At 46.3% G+C, this 26,152-nt stretch overlaps 2 protein-coding genes across 3 annotated transcripts; one reads left to right on the top strand and one right to left on the bottom strand.

Moving 5' to 3' along the window:
- Positions 1-247: 247 nt before the first annotated feature.
- On the bottom strand, positions 248-7,505 carry LOC125538729 (UPF0481 protein At3g47200-like). Its single transcript, XM_048702044.1, has 3 exons — positions 7,354-7,505; positions 2,786-2,845; positions 248-1,878 (listed from the first exon to the last, which is right to left on the bottom strand). Exons 1-3 carry the CDS (start codon positions 7,361-7,363, stop codon positions 530-532), a joined length of 1,419 nt encoding a protein of 472 aa, XP_048558001.1. The 5' UTR covers positions 7,364-7,505; the 3' UTR covers positions 248-529.
- A 14,754-nt stretch (positions 7,506-22,259) lies between these two features.
- Positions 22,260-25,947, top strand: LOC125538582. 2 transcript variants are annotated; one of them, XM_048701936.1, is made up of 4 exons: positions 22,260-22,346; positions 22,762-22,802; positions 24,926-25,265; positions 25,360-25,947. In XM_048701936.1, exons 3-4 carry the CDS (start codon positions 24,930-24,932, stop codon positions 25,795-25,797), a joined length of 774 nt encoding a protein of 257 aa, XP_048557893.1. In that variant the 5' UTR covers positions 22,260-22,346; positions 22,762-22,802; positions 24,926-24,929; the 3' UTR covers positions 25,798-25,947. The 2 variants fall into 2 exon arrangements, with proteins under 2 accessions (XP_048557893.1, XP_048557830.1); XM_048701873.1 differs by lacking the exons at positions 22,260-22,346; positions 22,762-22,802 and having other exon boundaries at positions 24,899-25,265.
- The last annotated feature ends 205 nt before the right edge of the window (positions 25,948-26,152 follow it).

Below are 26,152 nucleotides of genomic sequence, written 5' to 3'. Positions count from 1 at the left end.
CCCCGTGTCCTAGCATCTCACCACTCCACTGAGTCAAGGCCGAGTTTAGGTTGCTTGAGCGGAGTATGATTTAATTCGTAACCATGTGCAGTTCTGTCTGGTTTGATTTCACCATTTTAGGTCATGAAACAAACATGTATTGGATGGATAAAGGCAATGTGCATGACTCATAAACATAGGTCAAGCAGAGTCTATCAATTCCTTGATATTACAACCATGTCTACACAAGTCTAGACTCGAGACAGTCAAAATCTTCATGCACTCAACACTCATTGTACTGAGTTTTTTTTAACAACTCACTCTTTGTACTAAGTTTTTTAGCAATACTCATTGTAATATGTGGTCAATACATATTTTTGTTACCCCGTTGCAACGCACGGGCCCTTTTGCTAGTGATAACTAACAAAAACAATGAGTAGGTCATAACTAACAATTCACACGTCGCGACACTGCCAGGTTCTTATTATATATCATCAGCTGATAAAACTAGTACCGTACGTCAACAGGTAGCTAGCTCGTCTGCCACTAGCTAGTGTTTGGGGAAATGATAGGCGATGGGTGCATAGATGGATTGCAGCAACTGACAGATGGCCAGGAAGGCGGTAATACCGAATGCGACTTGGTGCAAAGTAGTGCTGCAGTACTTGTGGCGGAACGATCCCCTGAGGTTACGCGCCTTGCTGTCGCATAATTTTTCCAGGTCGTGCCACATGGGCTTGAGGTAGTTCCTGTCAATGTTGTCGACGTCCATGACCACCCCCTTGCAGAGGTTGGCAAAGCCTTGGGCGGCAATCTTGTCGCTGCTCTCGAAGTGTTGGATGATCTTTGCATCAACCAGGAGCCGGACGTCCTCCACCGTACACGCCACCTGCGACATGAAGAGGCAGTAGGCCGTGACGGGCCTCTGGGTCATCTCCGCATGCTCCTCCAGCGCCATCATGTTACGTAGGAGCGTCCAGGTCTTGCCGTCGACCTGCAGGCAGGGGATGTCCAGCTTGCCCCCTTTAAGGCGCACGTCGAGGATCGAAGTCACATCGGCCGCGAAGTCCCGACGCCTGAACTGCACGTTGGCTTGCGTGCAGTACTCCGTCGCCCGACGCCATCGACCCGTGTCGCCCTCACGCTCACGCTCACCATTTGGCTGCAAACAGCTGGTTGGGCTCAAGTACGCGTGCACTCGGTGCAGCAGCTGGTATGGGCGCTCTGGAGGATCTGCCATTTGTCCATTGGTTGGACGGAAGAATGTGTGCACCAGGTGTAGCAGGTGGGATGGCGGCTCCGACAGCCTCTTCTTCTCTGTGCTGATGTGGCCCTCCCTGCTCAGCAGACTCTTGATATATGTTGCCATGTAGTGGAGTAGAGAACTGGAACCTCCTGTGGCCCGCGCGTGAATCTTGTCAAGAACAAAGAATGGCACCTGGTTCTCAATGAGGTAAAGGGTGTCGCGAAACACCGCGTTGTAGTCGTTACAGGATGTTTGAGGGACGCCCGGATAGTTCCCCAACCAACCCAGCAGGTAGCACCCATCATGCAGCAGCATCCTCGCCAGCTCTTCCGAGGTCATGCGGTCGACCCCGTCCCCGTACCAGTCCCTTGCTCGGGGCTCCAGTTCCTCCACTAGACCCTTGAGGCCACCATCATTGTGTTTCTCAGAGAGATTTTGCATGAAGCCCACGTATCGCTGCTTCTCTTTTTGAACCCATGGAGTTGACGGACATTTGCCATGGTAAGGGCCGATCGGCACGTTGTGTGGCGTGTAGCTGTCTTCGTCAGCGCTACGGAGCTGCTCACGAACTTTGGGAACATTCCCGGACCTCGTCTTATCTTTGGCCACCACTTGTTTCCCTGCTTCCAAGTCCAAGTTCAGATTCAAGGCTCCTGCACCAACATGCCATAATTAATCAGCTCGAAATGCACACCCGTAACCGTATGTGATCTGGTCAATAATGACTTCATCGTATACTCCCTCTGTGAAGAAACATAAAAGTGTTTAGATCACTGGAGTAGTTAATAATTAAATTTATAAAATGGCATGCTCTCAAAATGGTAAAATTGACATGCTACTTTATATAACCGCCATCCTCTAGGTAAAAAGAGTATTATCTGGATCCCCCCCCCCCCCCCCCCCCCCAAAAGAAATTGCTATGTCATTAACAATAAAAATGCAATTCTCTCAACATTAAAAATCCCACTCTCTCATTGATAAAATGCCGTCCTATTATTAAAAAAAAATCTCATGCGCTTGGTAATAAAATTTTTCATCCCATTGAAAAATTAAAATGCCATCCTATTATTATTATTAAAATATGTCAGCTTGTTATTAGTACAAATGCAATCCGCTTATAAATAAAAATTGCCATGTCATTGAAACTGTCATCCTCTTAGTAATGAAACTGGCATCCTCTTAATAATAAAAATGTCATTTTTTGGAAGATAAAAAGTGCCAAGGTGTTAATAAATGGCATGCGATGTATAATAAAAATGCACATGTCAAGTTGAGAAAAAAAGAATATAACAATAAGGATTTTTGTTCTTTAAAAATGGAAAAACTCTGGAATTTGAGATTTTTCTCTCTAATGAAAATAATAATTCAAACAAATAAACTCAAATACAATAACTTCTTTGTGCGCAAGTGTTCACAAAGCCCGCTTCAGCGCAAGACGAGAGTGTGCATGCTGCTCAGTTACGAGGGCTCGAGTTTGAGTCCTCAAGGGCTCCGATCTTTTAAAGAAATAATAAACATATGTTCAATATGATAGTTGGAATAGCGAACGGGAGAGCTGACCTGGCACCCGATTCGCGCCAAGGTCCGTGCCACCAGACCGGATAGTGGAAAGGGCGATTTCTGGAAAGTATCAAAAATCTGACATTAACCAAATGAGATTTCCGTTGGAAACAAAATCATAAAATTAGTCTCATAGAACAACTCTCAAAAGCATCAAAAACGAGCTAAACGTTTCATCATTGCCAAAGACCACCTTTCAAACCCAGCAGTCAATCTATAAATCCTATCGCTCATTCTCATCTCTTTTTTTTTTAAATTTGTAATGCCTCGAAGCAATTCAAGTTGTTTCTAGCTCTGTGGTGAAAGTTTGAATTTTTATTGTGCCCATCAGTGAATGCACTTTGAAGCTGTTTTTGACAAACTTTCTTTCTATATTTTATTTGGCCCATTATTGAGTGCTCTGACACAACAATTGAGAATATAGACGAAATATAGAACATTCGGGCAGATACAAAGGATTTTCTAAGGTGAGAAGATACACATGTTATGAAAAAAGAAGATAAGACCATATCTCAACCCTGGATTATCACAAATGTCTAAGAATCATCCTTGATCTTTAGAACGGTCCAGATTACAACCCTAGACAGTCCAAACCGGTCAAGTTTCAACCATGCCCTCTCCTCAAACTGGGTTTTGGTTAGATGAAGTGGTTTTGACCAGTTGGTCGCCCTGTCAACTGCTTAGTCAGCTGCCACAACATCCACTATTTTGTTGAATATGTTTAGAAAATGGTTTGAAACTTTCCCAAAATTATCACCATGGTAGCGCTGATTTTATTGATTTGTTTCAAAATTTTCTAGACACTTTCTTTTTTCGTCAAATTTGATCAAAAAAGGGGGATGGATATGTATTTTTCTTATATCTTATTTTTTATGGCAAAAAGGGTTGAAACTTTCCAAGAAATGTCACCATGGTAGTGTTACATAGTGCTTTCAAATTTTTCTTGAACCATTTTTTGTAAAAATTTGTACTAAGTGATGTGGCAGCAGACTAGGTGGTTAACTGGCCAAAACCGCTATAACTCATGAAAAACTAGTTTGAGGAGACCGCAGAGTTTACACTTCACATGATTTAACAGTTCGTGGTTGTAACTTAGATGGTTTTGAAGTTCAGGGTTGACTCTTAAACACTTGTGACGAAGTGTCTCAGAAGATAATGAAATATCAAACACTATCTAAGAATTATTCATCAAATTGAGAAATAATCACTCCTTAAAAAAATATAAGAGCATTTAGATCACTAAAATAGGGATCTAAACGCTGTTATATTTCTTTACAGAGGAAGTATATAGTATATGTTTTTGTGTTGCCGCACTCTTAAGTCCCGCTATCGAGGCATTCCATTCTGCATTTCTCACATAACACCTCCTTTGCCCCATGCAGAGATCAGAGCTGCTGAGGGAGATCTTCAATGACCACGCACACGTGGAGTTTGAAGTTATGATCCGTGTCGTCGTCCTCTTTATGCCATGACTTGAGAAGGAAGCTGTTGGTGTCGACCCACAACATGACTTGCCTCACAATGGTGTCGCGGTGAGGGAAGGTTAAAGTGCACCCGAAAATTTTCCGGGTGACAATCTGTGAAGCGCATCAGGTGCGGTGAGACCGTGGCGAGGGCGATAGCATGGTGGCGTATGATGAAGATGATGTTCTCCATGGGCGGTGTGGACATGATCACCTTGTTGCTGAGCATAGGCGACATGAGGGATCGATTTGGATGGAGGGATCCATGGCCAGAGCTAGCAGTGGTGGGGAAGTTGGAGGAGGGAAACGAAGTCGCAGATGCAACGGAGCCCGGAACGAGACTAGCACGAGATGCTCTTTAGCAATGCGGCCGGAACCGTGACTTTTGGGGGTTTTGATGGCACTCCCTTCTAAAGTGGTCAGAAAGCTTGCAGATGATATAGTGGATGGGATCCTTGTAATCATTGCGGCCGTGATGCGAGCTAAGCCATCTGAGGCACAACCCCATGAAGTTGCTTATCAAGGCCTCCCTCCCTACCTCCGCATTGTCTTGTCGGCGGTCCAAGCGCTGCTACTATGGTTACTCCCAGTTATCCAACGAGCGCATTTAAGCATCGATCCAGGCGAGTGAGCGAACGTGTTAACGTAGACCTGGGTGCCTGGCAGGGTCGATGGACCTGAGGAGGAGACCGTCAAAGGACCGGTGGGTTGATCGTGATCTAGAGCAGAACACCATCAAAGGACGAGACCATCAAAGGACTATCAAAGGAGGAGACCATCAAAGGACCTCCCACAAGTTACCGTTGGAGGAGGGCAACCGAGGGGAAGAGGAGGGCCCCATGGGGTCAGAGACCGTGGCGTTGTTGCCCCAGCGGGCAGCAACGGAGGCTGGTGGCGGCCATGGCCAGGGTGGCCGAAGGCGGAGGCCTAAGCTCGCAGTGAGGGGAGAGGTTAGCCCGACTAAAACAAGTGACCACTCCAATTTCCTGTTAGTTAATCTGGGGTACGAGGACAGGTAAGGTCGCTACTAGTTCGAGTGAAATACTAGTGTGTCTCACATGGCCAGAGAGCAAAAGTGAATGTCCCGTTACTCCCGTACTCTAATTCTTGTCACAATGCATATCTAATGGTTGTGGAATTTGCAGGCGGCACTAACCACCGGGCACCAGGAAAAAAACTCTGGAAGTTGAATATATGAGGGTTTTGGTGTTTCATTTGAAGGGAGCTGTAAAAAAATCCGATTCTGCTAGATATACAGGATCTGTCCGGGTCAGTTTTCTGCTCTGGAACCAGAAAACGTTGGTTATTTTACGGGCCGGTGAGATTTGCGGGATCTGCTAGAGTTGATCTTAGATCTTACGTTTGCGGTTTAGTTGTGCAGGTTTAAGGGTTTTAGTTTTTGTTTTTCAAAATTGATGCATTTATCATCCGTTCCTACCAAGTTTTATTAGTTGAAACCTAGCAAAGTTTTTATAACTTGTCAAAACATATTCAAGATTGGTCTTATTTCAAATCCCTCATCACAAGGAATAGGAATATGGACATGTAATATGAATTAGACATTTAGTTCAAGATATAACAGATATGAATGTACAAGTCAAAAGAAAAACAATGTGATATCTGCAAGAATGGGCCATTCAGTCTCTGACAAAGTTTGGAGCGAAGGATACAACAAATGCATGGGGTAATTATGCACTAAGAACATTTATAGTATTATAGTAGAGGTGGAGGTATCTAACGACACCACATACCTTTGGACAAAGAGCTCTCTTGTCTAGTCAAAGATGTACGAGTGAAATCCTAAAAGCAAGTAAGATATAGATATGCCACTGGATTTGATGGGTTTGGTCTTTGGTCCATCCTGCTTCTAGATTTGACAGCACACTCACATACAGCAAGGAAGAAAACAGCTAGGACCTTCCTTTCCTGAGAGGCTCTGCCTCCCGGTGAGCACATTCGCTACATTGTCCCCTACCTCTCATCAACATAACCAAGCTGACTCCAGTGCTTACATAGACCCAAGAAGCACAGACCATGGGCTGATGATTCTTCCCCCTACCGCACATGCCACATAAGCACTTACATATGGGTCCCATGTGTTAGTTGGTCTCTAACCAGCTGTGTGAAATGGCTGGTTTGGTCAAGATGAGAAATTAACCAAAGTGAAAAGAAAATATATTAAATGATTTGGTTATGCCAGAGATGTACCTCAAATTTCTTTTTTTTTGGTAGAAGTCATTCTATCTGCTCTATTTTTTTTTGTAGATCATGTAAGAAAAGACTCCCAAAATTTTCATCAAACTTCTTAGTTTTGTGAATTTCTATTCATGAGCACGAGCCTAGGTTTGGAGTTCATTTACCGTAAAGTTATTCTTTTTCTTTCTAAAATTAATCTTCCTCTTTGTGATGGTTGTTGCCGAAATTTGCCCCATGCCACGAACTAAAAATGGACACAGCTAAGCTGCATAGTTTTTTTTCCAGCTATTAGATCCTTCATCTAACAGAACTAACAGTAGCAAAGAAAATTAATCTACTAGATATGTTTTTTCCGGCCATTTAAAAGTTGGTATAAGATCCACATATGTTTACTTGTGGGCTCCTTTGATTCATAGGATTTTCAAATGGTAGTATTAGGAGAAATATATAATTGTAGTGGCTTGTCCTCTATATTCCGCAAGGGTGTTTGATACCACAAAAAAGCATATAAATAATAAATAAATAGTTTGAGTGGCTTGAAAATTTCATCCGAAACATAGTGCAAAGCAACCCTATGAATTTTTTCCCTAAGGATCCCAATCTTATGAAACAAACAAGCTATGTAGGAAAAAAAACCTATGGATCTGAATCCTACAAAAATCAGCTATGATATTCCTTTGATTGAAAGGGGACCTGGATAGGAACATACCGCATAGATTGGAATCTGCAATATACTAAAAACACGAAGATCTACATACAAGGCGACAAAGAAGATGCAATAGTTACTTCGAAATCGCACATTTCGGGGAGAGTAAATAGCATGTTTGTTCAGATAGTGGAGAGCTATCTAAATGCACTTGCTCCATCTAAAATTGAACTAAATCCCACATATATTCACTTGTTACGTACCTGACGACATCGCGCTCCAAAGCCAACAAAGGAGAGTAGCTATCCGCTGCTCCCCGGGCGTCCTTGTGACTTGTGAGTGATATGAACAGGTGTTAGTTCGTTTGGCACGCTAGCCTACAGATAAGTAGGAGTCTGTGCCCCAGCATTCCTCGGGTGGGCCGAAAGGCGAAGCATGTGCGAGCACGACAATAGTAAGATTAATTAGCATGCAGCCACCGGGGGAAAAGACGAAGATTACGACAAAATTAACATGCTACATTCTGAAAAGCACGCACGCCTCTGCGCCAGCGCACGTTATCTCGTGCTAAAAGCCGGTCGACAACAAAAGATAGATTCCTTGCTTCAAACGACCGACCGACAGGCGTTGCTAGTGACAAATGCTGAAACGCCCGTGAGCCAAAGTACAAACATTACTTTTTTATCTAAGATACTTATTATACAGCACATACCGCGACGACCAGCGGTCTTCCTCCAAGTCTTCGTCGCCACGCTTGACTAGTCGTCGTCGCCAGCCCGGCTAGTTACCGTCATCAACCAGCACGGCATAAAGCAATGCCTTATTCAACTAGAACAAAATACCCAAACCTCTATATCTGGGGAGATTTTTGCCCCCACGTCTCGCCACTTGGCCGATGGGGACTGGGAGGCACATCAGTTGTTGACATGTGCATTTGTTTGGGAGGCTACGGGGTAGAAAACGTGTGTGACCGTAGGCCTTCGATCAAAATTTTGTTAACTGATTCGCATTTTTCCGTGTGCACTTGGGGCGTCTTTAGCATTTTGGTTCAGATGATTGTTTGTTATAATATTCTAAACCCTACTAGGTTTCTTTTACCCTATTTTTTTGGCTTTTTTCTATCAGTGAAAAACCAGTCAATCGGGTCACGCCACGTTGTTTACTGGGGGATATGGCTAGGTACACTTTGGGGTGGCTGTAGCAATTTCACATTAGATGTGAGACATTCCTCGTACCAGCACATGGGTTGTATGGTTGACTACGTATTTTTTGTTTGCTTCCTATTTAGATGCATCTGTGAACCACCATCCGGTTGCATGCTTTCTTGTTTTTTTGCCTTTATGAAGAGGTGTGTTGCATGGTTGCCGATTTATCCCCATCTCTCCCGAAGGATCTTATCGAATGCGTGCACGGCTTAACCACTGCTTCGCCGTTGTAAGGAGCCTATAAAAACTGTCCACGGCAGCATCGCCATTCAGTCTGTCGCGGAGCAGCAGTAGCCACCCCGACCCTTCTTCCCTACCCCGCTTTATCTTTCGTCTTGCTCATGCCCTGCTCCACCGTCCAGGGGTGGCTCGCAGCCCGCCTAGAAACGGCCCCATTCTTTCTCTGCCCGGCGGACAGCACCTCGCATGCAGACGCGCCGCCGCTGCCGTCGTGGATAAATCACTGGCAGAATCCCGTGCCGCTAAGCTATGCTGCTTTACTTGCCTATAAAAGGTACTCATCACCTCTCCTGACGGTCGCTACCTCGCCTTCCTCCCCGTTCTCCTCGAGACCTCGACCCACCTCCTCCTGCTGCAACTCCATCTCTCGAATGATCTTGTGCAGGTATTGTCTTGGAGGAGATGCCCTCATGATGGTGATGGCCTGTGCGCGCGGCGTGGCGGCGCTGGCCACGATCAGCGCGCGAAAGAGATGGCTCCCACTATTGCCGGCCAGATCTCCCGTCAAGCCGTCTACCAAGCTCGTGGGCCATTTCCTACAACGGTGGCGGCAGCCACAACACCAGACTGGGGCACGGGCTCCGCCTCAAGGTGTACCTCGCCATTGGTCGTTGCTGTGCTTCTCCACCTAGCTATGAACAACGCATCGGCAATCACCGAGCTCGGCCTCGGAGGCGGTCAACACGTGCGGTGGCGGACAGATGAAAGAGGTCCAGTGTTGGCTGGTGGGCAACGTGTGCGACCATCGGAGGCACGCGACATCTCCGGACGACGACAATGCAGGTACCGGGCTCCTGTGGCATGTGACGGAGGGGCGTCGACAATCTGGGTGGGGCAGGAGGTCGATGAGGAAGGTGGCTCGCGGTGTCGAGCATGAGGTACGATTGGACGACACAGGACGGGCGAGATGCCCGCAGTCTCAATGGAAGCGAGCTTGAGGCATCAGCGAGCTGAGCGGTGTCTTGACTCTCGTGAGCACCATCGACGAGCTTCTCCTCTCTCCAGCTAGCTTCCCCTTACGCGCACTTCACCCACGGCCGCTTCTGCTGCCACACGGTGGCCACACTCGCCTCCAACGCCTCGCTCCTCTGCCATGATCACATCTTCACGCTCCTCGTGCTGACAAGGGACCCGAGGGATTAGGTCACGATGCTGCCACTAGTAGAAAACAGGGCTTTGGTCCAGGCCGGGTCAGCCCATTAGTCCCGGTTCAGTCCAGAACCGGGACCAATGTGGTCATTGGTCCCGGTTCGTGAGCCCAGGGGGCCGGCCGGGCCACATGGGCCATTGGTCCCGGTTCATCTAGACCTTTTGGTCCCGGTTGGTGGGATGAACCGGGACCAATGGGCCTCGCTCCTGGCCCACCACCATTGGTCTCGGTTCGTGGCTTGAACCGGGACCAAAGGCTTCCCTTTAGTCCCGGCTCATGTCACCAACCGGAACAAATGAGGTGCCTATATATACGCCTCGCTCGCGAGCAGAGCACCCCAGTGCTCTGTTTTTCTTTGGCCGAGGGGGAGAGGGCTTGGTGGTGCTCTAGCTCACCTCCTATGCACACAAGGTGTTCGATGGAATGCCCGAGCCACACTACTTAAGCTTTCTCCTCTCCAAGCTCGACCTCCAAGCTCCATTTTCCATAATATTTGTCTAGGTTTAGCGGTCCGTCACGCCCCGTCCCCGTCTTCACCGCCGTCGATCACCCGCGCCGAGCTCATCGCCGGCACCACCGTGGTGAGCCTCTTGTTCTTATCTTCTTTCTGAAAAGAAAAATATTCTTACTTGTATGTTTACATAGATACTTGTATTATTTTCTTACTTTTATTATTGCATCTTATATAGTGCGATGGTTTTGGTATCCACCCCCATCGGCCCTCGTCCTGTCTATGATTCGGATGTGGTATATATATATTATCTTTATAACTATTGGTTCATTTATTGTTTATGAAAATCATGCCGACCAACGTGACATAGATTTTATTTATGTAGGATGTATGTGAATCGGAAATGCCAACCGACCCTATTGTCGAGAGGTTAAATTTAGTTGAAGAAGAAAACAATTTGTTGAAGGAAAAAATAAAAAAAATTGAGGAGGAGAAGATGATATTGGAGTTGCATGTTGCGGATGTCGTCGATGATCACAAGATCAAGATGGATGCAATGCGCTTGAAGATTAGAAAGATTAGAAAATATGCCATTAATACCGAGGCTTGGTATCATTATGCCGTTGGATCAATTGTTACCTTGGTTGCGATTATGATCGCATTTGTTTTCGCATTGAAATGTTTTACATAGTTTCAATGTATGGTTCAATTAATTAGATGCTCTGGAGAGCTATATGTTGTTAGATGAGAACTATGTATACACTTTGGTTTTAATGTGATGATGAGCTTCTATTAATTTGGACACTTAATTATATATAATGCACGCAGATGAACCGGCAATGGATGTACGGTGACAGACACACCCGCGAGTACATTAAGGGCGTGCATGAGTTTCTCGATGCGGCTGTGGCAAACAAGCAGAATGGTTTTATGTGTTGTCCATGCACTGAATGTGGGAATACGAGGTCTTACTCTAACCGGAAAATCCTTCACTCCCACCTGCTTTACAAGGGTTTCATGCCACACTATAATGTTTGGACGAGGCACGGAGAAATAGGGGTTATGATGGAAGACGGCGAAGAAGAGGAGTACGATGACAACTATGTGCCCCCTGAATACGGTGATGCTGCAACAGGGGGAGCTGATGAAGATCAAGAGGAACCAGACGATGTGCCCAATGATGCTGCAACGGGTGAAGCTGCTGAAGATCAAGAGGAACTAGACGATGTGCCCGATGATGATGATCTCCGCCGGGTCATTGTCGATGCAAGGACGCAATGCGAAAGTCAAAAGGAGAAGCTGAAGTTCGATCGCATGTTAGAGGATCACAAAAAAGGGTTATACCCCAATTGCGAAGATGGCAACACAAAGCTCGGTACCGTACCGGAATTGCGACAGTGGAAGGCAGAGAATACTGTGGCTGACAAAGGATTTGAGAAGCTACTGAAAATATTGAGGAAGAAGCTTCCAAAGGATAACGAATTGCCCGACAGTACATACGCAACAAAGAAGGTCGTATGCCCTCTAGGATTGGAGGTGGAGAAGATACATGCATGCCCTAATGACTGCATCCTCTACCACGGTGCATACAAGGATCTGAACGCATGCCCGGTATGCGGTGCATTGCGGTATAAGATCAGACGAGATGACCCTGGTGATGTTGACGCGAGCCCCCCAGGAAGAGGGTTCCTGCGAAGGTGATGTGGTATGCTCCTATAATACCACGGTTGAAACGCCTATTCAGAAACGAAGAGCATGCCAAGTTGATGCGATGGCACAGTGAGAACCGAAAGAAAGATGGGAAGTTGAGAGCACCCGCTGACGGGTCGCAGTGGAGAAAAATCGAGAGAAAGTACTGGGATGAGTTTGCAAAGGACCCAAGGAATGTATGGTTTGCTTTAAGCGCGGATGTCATTAATCCTTTCGGGGAGCAGAGCAGCAATCACAACACTTGGCCCGTGACTCTATGTATGTATAAACTTCCTCCTTGGATGTGCATGAAGCGGAAGTTCATTATGATGCCAGTTCTCATTCAAGGCCCTAAGCAACCCGGCAACGAAATTGATGTGTACCTAAGGCCATTAGTTGAAGAACTTTTACAGCTGTGAAATGGAAACGGTGTACGTACGTGGGATGAGCACAGACAGGAGGAATTTAACCTTAAGGCGTTGCTGTTCGTGACCATCAACGATTGGCCTGCTCTCAGTAACCTTTCAGGACAGACAAACAAAGGATACCACGCATGCACGCACTGTTTAGATGACACTGAAAGTATATACCTGGACAAATGCAAGAAGAATGTGTACCTGGGCCATCGTCGATTTCTTCCGACCAACCATCAATGTCGAAAGAAAGGCAAGAATTTCAAAGGCGAGGCAGATCACCGGAAGAAGCCCGCCATGCATACCGGTGATCACGCACTTGCTATGGTCAATGATTTACCCTACGTCATCTTTGGAAAGGGTCCCGGTGGACTAGCTATTCCGAATGACGCTGAGGGACATGCACCCATGTGGAAGAAGAAATCTATATTTTGGGACCTACCCTACTGGAAAGACCTAGAGGTCCGCTCCTCAATCGACGTGATGCACGTGACGAAGAACCTTTGCGTGAACCTGCTAGGCTTCTTGGGCGTGTATGGGAAGACAAAAGATACGCCTGAGGCACGGGAGGACCTGCAACGTTTGCACGAAAAAGACGACATGCCTCCGAAGCAGTATAAAGGTCCTGCCAGCTACGCTCTTACGAAAGAAGAGAAAGAAAAAGGGAATAATAAATATGCCAGAGAAAAAGTTTCAGAACCTAAAGTCTCATGACTGCCACGTGATTATGACGCAACTGCTTCCGGTATGCATTGAGGGGGCTTCTACCGGAAAACTGTCCGATTAGCCATTGTGAAGCTATGTGCATTCCTCAATGCAATCTCTCAGAAGGTGATAGATCCAAAATCGTACCAAGGCTAAGGAGTGATGTGGCGCAATGTCTTGTCAGTTTCGAGCTGGTGTTCCCACCATCCTTCTTCAATATCATGACGCACGTCCTAGTTCATCTAGTCGACGAGATTGTCATCCTGGGGCCCGTATTTCTACACAATATGTTCCCCTTTGAGAGGTTCATGGGAGTCCTAAAGAAATATGTCCGTAACCGCGCTAGGCCAGAAGGAAGCATCTCCATGGGCCATCAAACAGAGGATGTTATCGGGTTTTGTGTTGACTTCATTCCTGGCCTTAAGAAGATAGGTCTCCCTAAATCGCGGTATGAGGGGAGACTGACTGGAAAAGGCACTCTTGGAAGAGACTCAATAATATGCAGGGACGGATATTCTTGGTCTCAAGCACACTACACAGTTCTACAGAACTCTACCTTGGTGACCCCATATGTCGATGAACACAAGAACAGTCTGCGCTCCAAACACCCGGAGCAGTGCGACGACTGGATTACATGTGAACACATCAGGACTTTCAGCAGTTGGTTGGAAACACGTCTCAGAGGTGACAACACTGTTTGTGATGAGTTGTACTTGTTGTCCAGGGGACCATCTTTGACTGTATTGACTTACAAAGGATACGAGATAAATGGGAATACATTTTACACGATCGCCCAAGATCAAAAGAGCACCAACCAAAACAGCGGTGTCCGCTTTGATGCAGCAACCGAGAGCGGAAAGGACACATATTATGGTTACATAGTGGACATATGGGAACTTGACTACGGACCTGATTTTAAGGTCCCTTTGTTTAAGTGCAAATGGGTCAATCTGTTAGGCGGCGGGGTACAGGTAGACCCACAGTACGGAATGACAACAGTGGATCTGAAAAATCTTGGGTACACTGACGAACCGTTCGTCCTAGCCAATGATGTGGCACAGGTTATCTATGTGAAGGACATGTCTACCAAACTGAGAAAAAGAAAAGATAAGGAAGCGAATACATCATACGATGAGCCAAAGCGCCACATAGTTCTTTCAGGAAAAAGGGACATCGTGGGAGTGGAGGGCAAGACAGACATGTCTGAAGATTATGAAAAGTTTCATGAAATTCCTCCCTTCAAAGTCAAGGCTGACCCAAGCATCCTGATAAAGATGAAGATTATCCATGGTTATGGCGCAATAAGAAATGACACAACGAAGAAAAAGTGAAGACTTTCTCCCGCAACTATTATGATGATACATGCAACTTTGTAACACACGAACATGCTACCATTGTCCATTTTGTACATGCACATGCTATGTGGTGAAATTATGATACCATGCCAACTTTCAACTTTTTCAGAGTTCATTTGAAATGCTTTCATGTCTTATGGTTCGGCCCTCGTAATACCATGACCATTAGTCCCTGGCCCATGCCAACTTTCAACTTTCAACTTTCTAAAACTAATGGCACTAACAGAAAGTTTATAATTTTTCTCCTCGCCCCTGGCCCCCCTGGCCCATGACCATTAGTCCCGGTTTGTGCCACAAACCGGGACTAAAGGGTTGGTTCTCGTTGCGGGCAGAGTTTAGTCCCACCTCGCCAACCGAAGGGGGCTCACACCGGTTTATAAGCCCTTCCCTCTCTGCCTTGTTGAGCTCCTCTCAAAGTAAAAATAGATGCCCTAATAGAGAAAAGTTTAACCTAAATTCATAGTGAATTTCTCTGAAATTCATAGAAATTTACTAGGAATTTAGGTTGAATTTTCTCTATAAGCGCACCTATTCTCATTTTTTAGAAAGTTAATCACAAACTTGTGATTCAAACAATTTTCAAAGAATTCAAATTTTAACTATTCAAATTTGAAAACTAATGGCACCAACAGAAAGTTTATAATTTTTCTAAAACTAATGGCACTAACAGAAAGTTTCTAATTTTGCTAACCTAAAAGCAAACAGAATTAAAAATTAAAGCAAAAAACTAAAAAAGTGTTTTCAAATTTGAAAACTAATGGCACTAACAGAAAGTTTATAATTTTTCTAAAACTAAAAGCAAAAAGAATAAAAAAATAAAGCAAAAAACAAAAGAGAATAAATAATGCAGAAAAGAAAACAAAAAAACTGGAAAAAAAATAGCAACAATAAGTATATTGTTGTAAGTAGAAACAAAAAAACAAAAAAAAACAAAAAAGTGCCATCTCCTGGGCACCCACGGCCTGAATACGACTAGAAACCCTACCATGGGCCAGGATTCAGGCCCGCGGGAGGCCCAGTAGGCCCACAGGCACAGATTGCATGGTTAGGCCTGAAAGCCTGCTTTAGAGAGGAGCTCGAGAGGGAAGGCGCACCGCACCTTATAAACAGGTGCGGCTCCCTCTCAACTAGCGAGGTGGGACTAAACATTTGGGCACGGGGCAGCACAAGGCCTTTGGTCCCGGTTGGTGGCACCAACCGGGACTAAAGGGGGCATTGGTCACGGTTGGTGCCACGAACCGTGACCAATGCCCCTCTATGCCCCTCTGTAGTCCCGGTTGGTGGCACCAACCGGGACCATAGGTAGGCATTTGTCCCGGTTCGTGCCACGAACCGGGACCAATGCTCTGGCTATACATACAACACTTGGGAAATTTCCACCAACTGCTCCCATTCCTCATCGTCGACGCCGCCAGGCTGCCCCTCTCGCGTCGTCGCCGCCGCCGAGCCCTGCCCCTCGTTGTCGCCTCCACCATCGCCGAGCCCTGCCCCGACGCCGTCAGGCTGCTCCACTTCGCCGTCCTCGCCGCCGCCGCTGAGCCCTACCCCGACGCCTTCCCGGCCCGCTGCCACTGTGAGCCGCCGTGCCGTTCCCCTCCTCTCTTCCTCTCCCCCCGCCGCGCCCTACCGCCGCCGCCAGCCGTGCTCTCTTGCCGCGCCCCGACGCCGCCACCCGCCGTGCTCTGCCCCAACGACGCTGCCTGACCGTGCTCCGCTTGCCGCGCCGCCGCCGCCCACCGTGCTCTGCCTCGACGCCACCGCCTGGCCGCGCTCCGCTTGCCGCGCCGCCGCTGGTTTGCCGCCGCACCCCGCCTCCGCCGCCCGCCTCTGTTAGTTTTTTTTGAGATATGTATGCATGTGTGTAGTGTATATGTGTATGTGTGTGCATGCAGGTATGTATTAGTTTTTTTATTTAGGTTGTTAATTAGTGGATATTAATTTTTTTCATATATGTATGGATGCATGTGGCTATGTATGTATGTATGTATCGGGTATGTCGTTGTCATATACCCCCTACCAAATAACTTCGACATGAGGGGGGTCGATATACCCCCTCCCCGATAACTTCGACATGATGGGGGGAGGGGGTCGCCGAGGTTTCGAAGGTCACCGAGTGTTCGAGGGTTCGTGGGGGTGAGGGTCGGGAACTAACTAGGGTAGAGGGTCGAGGGTTGCTGAGTGTTCGAGGGATCGAGGGGGCGAGGGTCGGGAACTAGCTAGGGTAGAGGGTCGAGGGTCGCCAAGTGTTTGAGGGGGCGAGGGTCGGGAAGAAGAGGAGAAAAAAACTAATGGGATCGAGGGGGCGAGGCTTCGACGCCCACGTCACTTGTGGGACGTGGATGTAGTGTCCGACACCGACGGCCACATTTATCTCACACCCACGATACTTGCTATTTAGGGTTTCCTCTACCGTTCGGCGACCCTGACCCTCGACGACCCTCGTTCCCGATAAAAAAAAGAGGAAGAAGAAAAAAAGAGGAGAAGAAAGAATAGAGGAGTAGAACTCCTCTATTCTTTCTTCTCCTCTTTTTTCTTCTTCTTCCTCTTTTTTTTATCCTTGAAGTGTTGTCGAGGCCACCCCAAACCCTAGAGAAGCAGCGTCGAGGCCACCCCAAACCCTAGAGAAGCAGTGTCGAGGCCACCCCAAACCCTAGAGAAGCAGCGTCGAGGCCACGAATTAATATTAGTTCTACGTTTGCCACTAATATATCCATCTGTCATGTTTGAATAATAATTGCCATGTTGTCAATATTTGTAGAAACTATGGACACCGCCCAAGACGAAGTACAAGAAGAGTTGTTGGGGGACATAATCGCACGAGGAAGTGATGCCGTCTGCTCGTTGTTTCTGAATGACACCGATGGTCTGGAAGCAGCTGGCTATGATTATGATGGCTCCGGTGACCTAATGCCGGTGCCAGAAGGAGACCGTGAGGACGGCTCCAGTGACCCAATGCCGGTGCAAGAAGGAGACCATGATGATGTCTCCGGTGACTGAACCGAGTCCGGCCAGGTATATATATTAGTTAAGCTTCTGCTGACTAGCTAATTTATGCATTCATTGTTTTGGTATGTACACATATTAATTAAGTATTTGTTATTTTTTCTAGCCCTCCGGATCGAGCACAACTTCGGTATAGAGACGAGGCCGGAAGAAAAAGTTGAGCTTGGATGAAAAGTTTGAGATCATAGCAATCACGCCCGACGGACATCGATTGAACCCCTCCGGACAAAGAGCGCATTTGTTGCTCAGTGCGGGGTTTTGGTTAGGGACAAGATCCCGATCAGCATCCAGCAATGGTTTAAGCCGGCTACAGAAGACCCTGAGGTGTCTTATGTCAATGATATGCAGAAAAATGATCTTTGGACTGAGCCGAAGTCAAATTTCACCCTACCACCAGAGGATAATCCAGAGAAGCCAGTTAAAGAGCAATTAATCAAGTCTTTTGATCTTAAGAGGATGGCATAACTATTCAGGAGGTGGAAGAAAGAGCTGAATAAGTTTGTCGAAAATAATGAGACACCAGAATTCAAGGGCAGATATGAGAAGATCAGAGATCACTGGCCCGCATTTGTGGCCCACAAGACATCGGAAAAGAGTAAGAAAATGTCGGCGACAAACAAGCAAAATGCTGCTAAGAAGAAGCATCACCATCGCATGGGGTCAGGTGGCTACCTCGTAGCCCGGCCTAAGTGGGCCAAGACTGAGAATGATCTGGTTGATAAAGGGATCAAACCAGAGACAATTAACTGGCCAGACCGTTGCTGGACTTGGTTCTTCGGGGCTGGCGGAACCTTGGACCCTATAACAGGGAAGTTCATTTGGACGAACGATCAAATGGACATACCAGTCAGGAAGCTTCAGCAGTATATCGAAGCAGCGCAGCAAGGGACGTTCTTTCCAGACAGAGAGCACGGCGAGCTCACAATGGCCCTCAGGAATCCTGAGCACCCTGGACGGACACGAGGCACGCCAGGCTCCATTCCGTGGAAGGTTGGGTTTCCGGACGCAGGCGGTTACAAATCCCATGAGAGGAGGAAAAAAGTGCAGCAGACCCAAATGCAGGCGCTGCAAGCAAGGGTACAAGCGATAGAGGAACGAGAAGCAAATCGCAGCAAACATACTGCCGAAGCTTCCCCCGAAGCTACCCCGCCATCTCAGCGGAGAAGAAGCGTGGCTTCCACCGAGCTGCTTCAGCCGGAGCATGCCTTGACGGCTCCTGCCAGCTATCCCGTGGATGCTATCACGGAGTCTCAAAATTGCCACCTTATGATGCAATGGATGAATTTGAAGGTCAAGGCGGCTGTTGGCTCTGTTTATCCTACTGAACCTGGTGCAACTTTTCACTGCCGGCCGATTCCCGAAGGATATGCTAGGGTGATGGTGGATCAAATAACAGAGGGATTTGAGGACCTCCAGCTGGACCACCCTACCGGTGAAGGGGAGACTAGGCTGGGGCCCGCTCTGAAGACTCCATGCCTATGGCGGAAGGAGCTCATCAACCTTCCGAACTGGACGCCTCCGCCTCCTCCTCCTCCTTCGGCAAGTCAGGACACTCCGCCTGCTCCACCGCCTCCTCCTTCGGCGAGTCAGGGCACTCCGCCTCCTCCACCGCCTCCTCCTCCGGTGAGTGACGATCAGGGCACTCGACCGGCTCCTTCTCTAGCGCGTGGCAGCACTCCGCCTCCTTCTCTGCCTGCGCCGGCGCGCCTGAGCAGCCAGCCTCCTCCTTCTCCACCTCGTCAGTAAGGGCGGAAGAGACCTGCCGCTGCTCCGGCCGCTCCGGCGCGTCGTAGTCCTTCTCCTCCGCCTCGTAAGCAACTAAATAAGACAACCGCTCCGTCTGCTCGGCCGGTGTCTAGCAGTACAACCAGAGGCGGGAGGAAATACAGATTTGCTCCTTCTCTGAAGACTCCACAGAAGTTACCACACGAGAGGACCCCGGAGGAGAACGCCGAGATCGCACGAGAAGAAGTGAGGAACTACTTTGAAGGGGTGAAAGCAAAGAAACATCCACCTCCGGAGGAGAAGGTAGGTCCGGTGAAAGCGAAGCGCACTCTGGCTGCCCTGACAAAACCACCCAAGTCTCCGCCGAAAGGGAACTATGAGCGCATTATTGGAAAGGAATTTGCCGAAGCAGAGCGGTCGGGAAGTACTATTAGTGATCAAAGGCTGAAAGAACGACGAGCTGGGAAAGAAATTGCCCAGCTCGGCGAACAAGTGAAGCAATCGTTCCCCCCGCTCAAGGTGCCTAGCGACAACGTCGCTAATGATCCGAGGATGGTGCCCGGTTATAGCAATCTTGGCGATTACCTGCCCGACGATGTACATTATGATTTCATGGAGGTGCAGATACAAACATACGAGTACGGGAAGCCTCTCGTCAAAGATGAAAGATCTCTATCAACGATGATGCGAAGATTGCATGATTGGTACTTGAAAATCTGCAGAGACTCTGGGGGGAGGAGTACTTTGTATGTGAAAGTTAAAAAGGAGCATGACCTCGTTGGAATTGAACTGTTGCATGTTCCATTTGAGGAGTTCTTTCAGTTTTTCAATCAATTGGCCCTCGATAAAACAACGGTCGCCTGCTACTGTCTGTAAGTAGTACTACTTCTGTCATTAAGTCTCTCTATATAGCTCAGCTCTTTCATTGCATGTATTTATAATCATCCTCACTATATTATGCAGATTGAAGATCGCCGAATTGAAGAAAAGACAAGTCGGTGATATTGGGTTCATTAACACATATCTCATAGATGCATCTCAGGTTAAATTTCATGCCGCAGCTACCGAGGCCAACTTGCTACAATCGTTCGTAATAAATCAAAACAAAGATATAATACTCTTTCCTTACAACTTCAAGTGAGTGTTACTGTCTTTGCGTATTCGGTTTCCCTTATATATTAGTTAAGGTTATAGTAATGTAATTGATGAGTTATGCATGCGTGTGCAGTTTCCACTATATTCTCCTAGAGATTAAGCTTGAGCAGGGACTAGTAACCATCTTAGACTCAAGATGAAAAGATCCCCAGGACTATGCAGACATGACTCAAATACTTGAGAAGTAAGTTAAATCGATCATTATCCACCATATCAGCAACTTTGTTCATTTCCTGACATATCAAGTTATTGTTTTCTTTGTCCGGCAGGGTTTGGAGAAAATTCACCAGAAAAGCTCCTGGACTGCCGAAGGAGCTGCAATTTAGACACCCGAAAGTAAGTACTATAGTAGCATGTTCCGCGCATCTACTAGTCATTCAAGCGCTAGTTTCATCAATACCATTTGGCATTCTTGCTTATCAGTTTGATTGACCTCTATTTCTTGTAAAGTGGTTGTGGCAGGAACAAGGGAATGATTTCTGTGGATACTACGTTTGCGAGTCCATCCGCCACACGACCTGTGAGCGGGGCTATACTGACGAACAATATGAAGTACGTAAATAACAACATTCACAATTTTATTTTATTACCATCATTTGTGTTGAGTTTCATTCATTCATATATATATATATATATATATGTATTGACCCCCTTCTTTAAATTAGATGTTTCGAAAGCGGGATGAACTCCTAGCACCAGCTCGCATGCGAGCAATTCAAGAGGAATTGGCGGCATTCTTTCTTGACCACGTGATCGCTGAAGACGGAGAATACTATGTGGACCCTGAGTCCGTATGATTATATTTGTAAGAGATAATTATTGTGTATATGTTGCCGGTAGTGTCGCATAGATATACGAGAACTTGTTGTTCGACCAATCTCTCGGAGAAGGAGAGGTGGTCGATATCACTTCTGTTTGTATGCATATATGTTCATGACGATCTTCTGTTTCCTTCGTTTGCTTACTAGCTAGCTAGCGTGTCTAGTCCTCTGTATACGTATGTATAGTACGTAGCGTCGACCAAGCACGGACATAAGAGAGGACACTTCTCTCTATTAATTATAGCTAGCTAACACAATATATGAAATACCTAAATTAACCCCCCAAAACCCCCAAACACCCCCCCTTTCAAAAAAAACAAAAACCCCAGCCACAGAAATGCTGACGCGTGGATGCCTATTAGTCTCGGTTGGTGCCATCAACCAGGACCAAAGGGTCTCCTGCCTGGGCTCCGCGCACAGGACACGTGGAGGCCCATCTGTCCCGGTTCTGGATTGAACCGGGACTAAAGGGACAGGGCATTAGTACCGACCCTTTAGTCCCGGTTCCAGAACCGGGACAAAAGGCCCTTACGAACCGGAACAACATGCCCTTTTTCTACCAGTGTGCTCCTGGAGGTGGCGCTACTGCAGGCCTTGTTCCTCGTGCAGACCATGGCGTTGGCTGTGGCCTGCACTGTGACTTGATGATGGGCGAGGGAGGACGCTATCGTGGCAAGGAAGCGTGGGAGGATGACGATGCGCTTTCAGGCCGAGTCGGCGGAGACTATTAGGCTGGTGTGGGGGTGGTGGATGAGGAGAAGGTGATGAACCTCCGGGTGAACTGTCTCCTCTTTCTTCTCTTCGGTCTTTTGGACATGCACCTTGCAAACTCAGCTGTAAATCAGACCTAAATTGTGTTGAGGGACCAAAAATCTAACAATTTAGAATGATGCAGACAAAGTCCCTTTCATGCTTTTGAATGTGGCCTGACAATTTAGAATGATTTGCATTATGGTCAATCTCTATGCGAGTTTTCTAATTAGTATCAAGTACCCTACTTTAGGTGATTGTTTTAAAAGCAAAAACCCAAACGCTATGTTTGGATGTACGCATTGAGAGGTAGTATTGACATTGGGCATTTGTAACTACCGAATGCCAGTGTTTGGATGTCTTTAGTATTCGGTGCGGAATTACAACCCGATATTTGACACAGCCCGCCAAGACTAGCGAGTCCCTGCGCGAATTCCTCACCTCCCCGCTCGGTTTTTGGGTGAAATTGCCCAACCCCGCTCCCTTTACCTCTCTGTCCATTCCCCAAAACAAAAACAAAAACAGAGCAGGCGCGCGGAGCAAGGAGAAGCGGCGCTCATCTCTCGCCGTCGTCCGCCTTCTCTCCTGTCTCCGGTAGGTCTCCTCCATCCCCGTCGCCCTCCTTCTTCTCCTCTAAATCTGAATCTGGCAGGCCTTCTCCCTATGGTTCACACCCCCCCTCGCGACCCCAATCCTCCCCAATCTCCTACCCGCCTCTGTCCCCTGCACCCCCGCCGCCGGTCAGCCATCCCCTGAACGGCCCTCTCCCAGCCTTGTTCCTCTCCCACCCACATCCCTCTTCTTTCTCTCCGACCCATCCCTAATCCCATAGCCCTCCCTCCCGGTCAGATCACATGGCCTCCCCTCTTTGTTCCCCATCGGTTGTCCCTCCCTCTGCCCCATGGTCGCCCCCCCGCCCGTCAATCCTTGTCTTTCCCTTTGCATACATCCAACTTCTGCATGCTAAGATACTAGCTTACTAATTGTCTCTCTTAATTTAATTTTGCAGGTTATTTGGCTTGGTTTGGCACATCCCTGGGCTGACTGAAGGTATATTAATCAGTAATTTGTGCTTTTCACAAGGAACAAATATTTTCAGTTTGGTCATGCCTTCATATGATGTAGAGAGAAAATCAGTATACCTCATAGTGAAGGCTTCTTGTACCATGTCTTATATGACTGAATGCTTGCTGAAATTTTGATAACTAGTTGTAGCACACATTAGTACAGCAGTCTTAGCTGCAGCATATGACTGAATGATCGTCTTTCATGGCTGATTGATTGCTTGTTTTGGCATAATTTTAGATAGCTTGTTGCACGGTATCTTGCTTATAGCTATTCATATATGAATGATTGATAGCTTGCTTGATTGCTTGTCTCCCGCTGATTGATATCTTGCTTGCTGAATTTTTGATGACTTGTCTTTCATGACTAATTGAATGAGGCATTCATGTCTAATTTCTGAAATGTAATGTAGTTACACCATGTCTGACTTGGACTTGGTTGCTTACATAAACGAGGAGAACAAAAGAAGAAAGAGCAGGCGAATAGTTTTGACCAAACTGTACTTTGAATCGTTTCTTCTTGGGATAGCATATCTTAGTACACAGAGGGCACCAAGGGATTTAGGAAGCTTTACTGACGATGAGGAAAAAAACATTCATCAGAAGTATTTGCTAAAAGGATTGTATGATGGGGCAGAAGTAACATGCTATGATCAGCTACGTTTAACTAAAAGAAACTTCCATGACTTATGCACCATGTTGCGTGAGAGGGCTGGTCTTTGGGACAGTGTGTATGTTTCCATGGAAGAAAAGGTGGCAATGTTCTTGTTGGTAGTTGGCCATGGTATCAAAATGAGGATTCTGGGTGGCACTTCCAAGCGCTCCTTATGGACTATTAGTACACACTTTGACAATGTATTAACAGCGATTCTATCTCTAACCGGGGAGTTCATTAAGCTTCCCGATCCTTCTACTCAGCCACCTGATGATTACAAATGGAAGTGGTTTGGTAATGCACTTGGAGCGATCGATGGGTGTCATGTTGATGTTTGTGTGCCTGTGTGTGACCAAGGGAGATATAGGAACAGGAAGCAAGCTATCACCACTAACATGCTTGGTGTGGTTGATTGGAATATGAAATTTATGTATGTCTTGCCTGGCTGGGAGGGTTCAGCTTCTGACTCAAGAGTCTTGCGTGATGCAATGAGGTTGAGCAACGAAGATGCATTTGTCGTACCACATGGTATGACACTTTCTCTTGGTAATTCATTTCTCCCATGTAATTGATAGCTAACTCACTTGCTTTCCACACTAGGGAAATATTATTTAGTTGATGCTGGTTACACCAACGGTCCTGGATTTCTTGCTCCATTCAGATCGACTCGATATCACTTAAAAGAGTGGGTATCAAGTCAACAACAGCCCCAAACTCCTAAAGAGCTGCATAACTTGCGTTATTCCCGAGCTAGAAATGTAGTCGAGAGAACATTTGGGTTGTGGAAGAAAAAGTGGGCTTTCCTACGTTGTCAATCTTTCTTTGACATAAAGGACCAGGTATGATGTGTCCATAAGGTGGTGAATAAGAAGCAAACTAAAAGGAAAATGCTTACGATAAACAAATATTATTGCAGGTTCGAATTATTAATGCTTGTTGTGTGTTACACAACTTTGCAAGGGATAGGCAACATGTGATGGATGATTTGTTGCGGTGGAAGTGGATAATGAAATAGCCTCTTCTAAAGATGATCCAATAGATGATGCCAACTTAATTACGAGTGTTCAACTCAGCACTGCATGGACCAACTTTAGAGAGCAGCTAGCTAATGACATGTTTGATGAGTACCTTGTGAGACATGCTGAACTAGAGTTGGAGTAGGATGTGTGGGTCAACTAGATAATGGTGTACGTTCTCTTTTGTGCTAGCTACTTGATATGGCTTTCCTAGGATGTGTGGGTCAGCACTGCATGGACTTTGCTTGTGTGATAGCCTAGCTTGCTAATGGTACCTTTTGGGTATTTTGTACTTGCCTCATATTAAGAAATTAATGTAATATATATATATATATATATATATATATGTGATATTACCTTGCTGTCTTCGTGTTTCAATTTACATGCATCTTACGTTGTCTTTGTGTTTGGATATTATGTGCATGCATTTTCTTGTAGGACCATGGCTGAAGAAGGTGGAAAAAAATTTCGTAGAAATTACCTCACATGGATAGATGAAATGGACATTGCACTACTGGAGGTCCTTGTTGAGCATCACAACAATGGTGATCATGCCCAGAATGGATGGAAGTCCCATGTCTACAGTGCTGTTATAGGTAATGTGTGTGAGAAGTGCAATGTGACCATCACAAAGGAAAACATAAGTTCAAGGTGCAAAACCTTTGAAAAGCACTATGAGGCCATTAGCAAGATGCTTTCTCAAAGTGGATTTGGGTGGGATTGGATCAATAACAAGCTGTCAATTGATAGTGAAGATGTGTGGATTAAATATGTCGCGGTAAGAAATTTATCCGTTCCACATTTTGATTGTATTGCACATATGTAAGATATACCTTTCTTTGATAATTCTCTCTTTGTGTGTGTGTGTGCAGGCTAACCAGAAAGTGGGATTTTACAAGAACAAGGTCATTAAAAATTGGGATGCTATCACCACCATATACTCAAAAGATCATGCAAATGGCGAAGGTGCTGTCACGGGTGCTGAAACTGTTGTAGAACCAACTATGGAACCCAATGAAGCCTCTCCCGAAGTGCCACACAAAAAACAGCGGACCGGTGATGCCATCCTGTGCCTACTTGGGGATATGAAAGGCTCATTTAATGATGCTTTGAAGTCACTTGAGCCTTTACCTCTGCCCCAAGTTACACCTCCTGCTAAAATCCTCGCGACACTTGAGATGATCCTTGATTTGGCTCGTGGTGACATATTGCGATCTTATGGTAAGTTGATCCTTAGAGAACGCTTGTACCAAGCGCTTCTTGAGCTTCCCATGAACTTCAGGAAGGAATGGTTGTTGATGTTGGAATAGTAGAATGGCTCTTGATGGATAATATGTATGTGTACTCCTACTTTTAGTTCTCCTAGTGTGTGTGAGACTTTTGAACTTGTCCTAAAGTTGCATGGTTGATGCATAAGACTTGTTATGTGTTCTGGATGGTGTGAGACATGTTATAATGTGTAATGGTGTTGGCAAGGCTATCATAATATGTTGCTGCTACCTATAGTTTTGAGCCTATTTTTCACGCTTTTGAATAGTTCATATTGTCGAATGCATGATTATATGGTCTTGTTGCCTATCTACACCTTTCAGCCTATTTTTCATGTATTTTGGACAATTGATGTTGCTTATACCAATTTTTAAATTATTTGCATGCGATTTTATT

The sequence above is a fragment of the Triticum urartu genome, chromosome 1, assembly GCF_003073215.2.
Source record: "Triticum urartu cultivar G1812 chromosome 1, Tu2.1, whole genome shotgun sequence".
Lineage (NCBI taxonomy): Eukaryota > Viridiplantae > Streptophyta > Magnoliopsida > Poales > Poaceae > Triticum > Triticum urartu.
This window is presented reverse-complemented; position numbering and strand designations above follow the sequence as displayed.

Coding starts and splice junctions, on each gene's coding strand:
- LOC125538582 (XM_048701936.1), top strand. CDS start 24,930: ATGGCTGAAGAAGGTGGAAAAAAATTTCGTAGAAATTACCTCACATGG. Junction 25,266..25,359: donor TGTGGATTAAATATGTCGCG/GTAAGAAATTTA, acceptor GTGTGTGTGCAG/GCTAACCAGAAAGTGGGATT.
- LOC125538729 (XM_048702044.1), bottom strand. Junction 1,879..2,785: donor TGGCGCGAATCGGGTGCCAG/GTCAGCTCTCCC, acceptor ATGTTGGTGCAG/GAGCCTTGAATCTGAACTTG.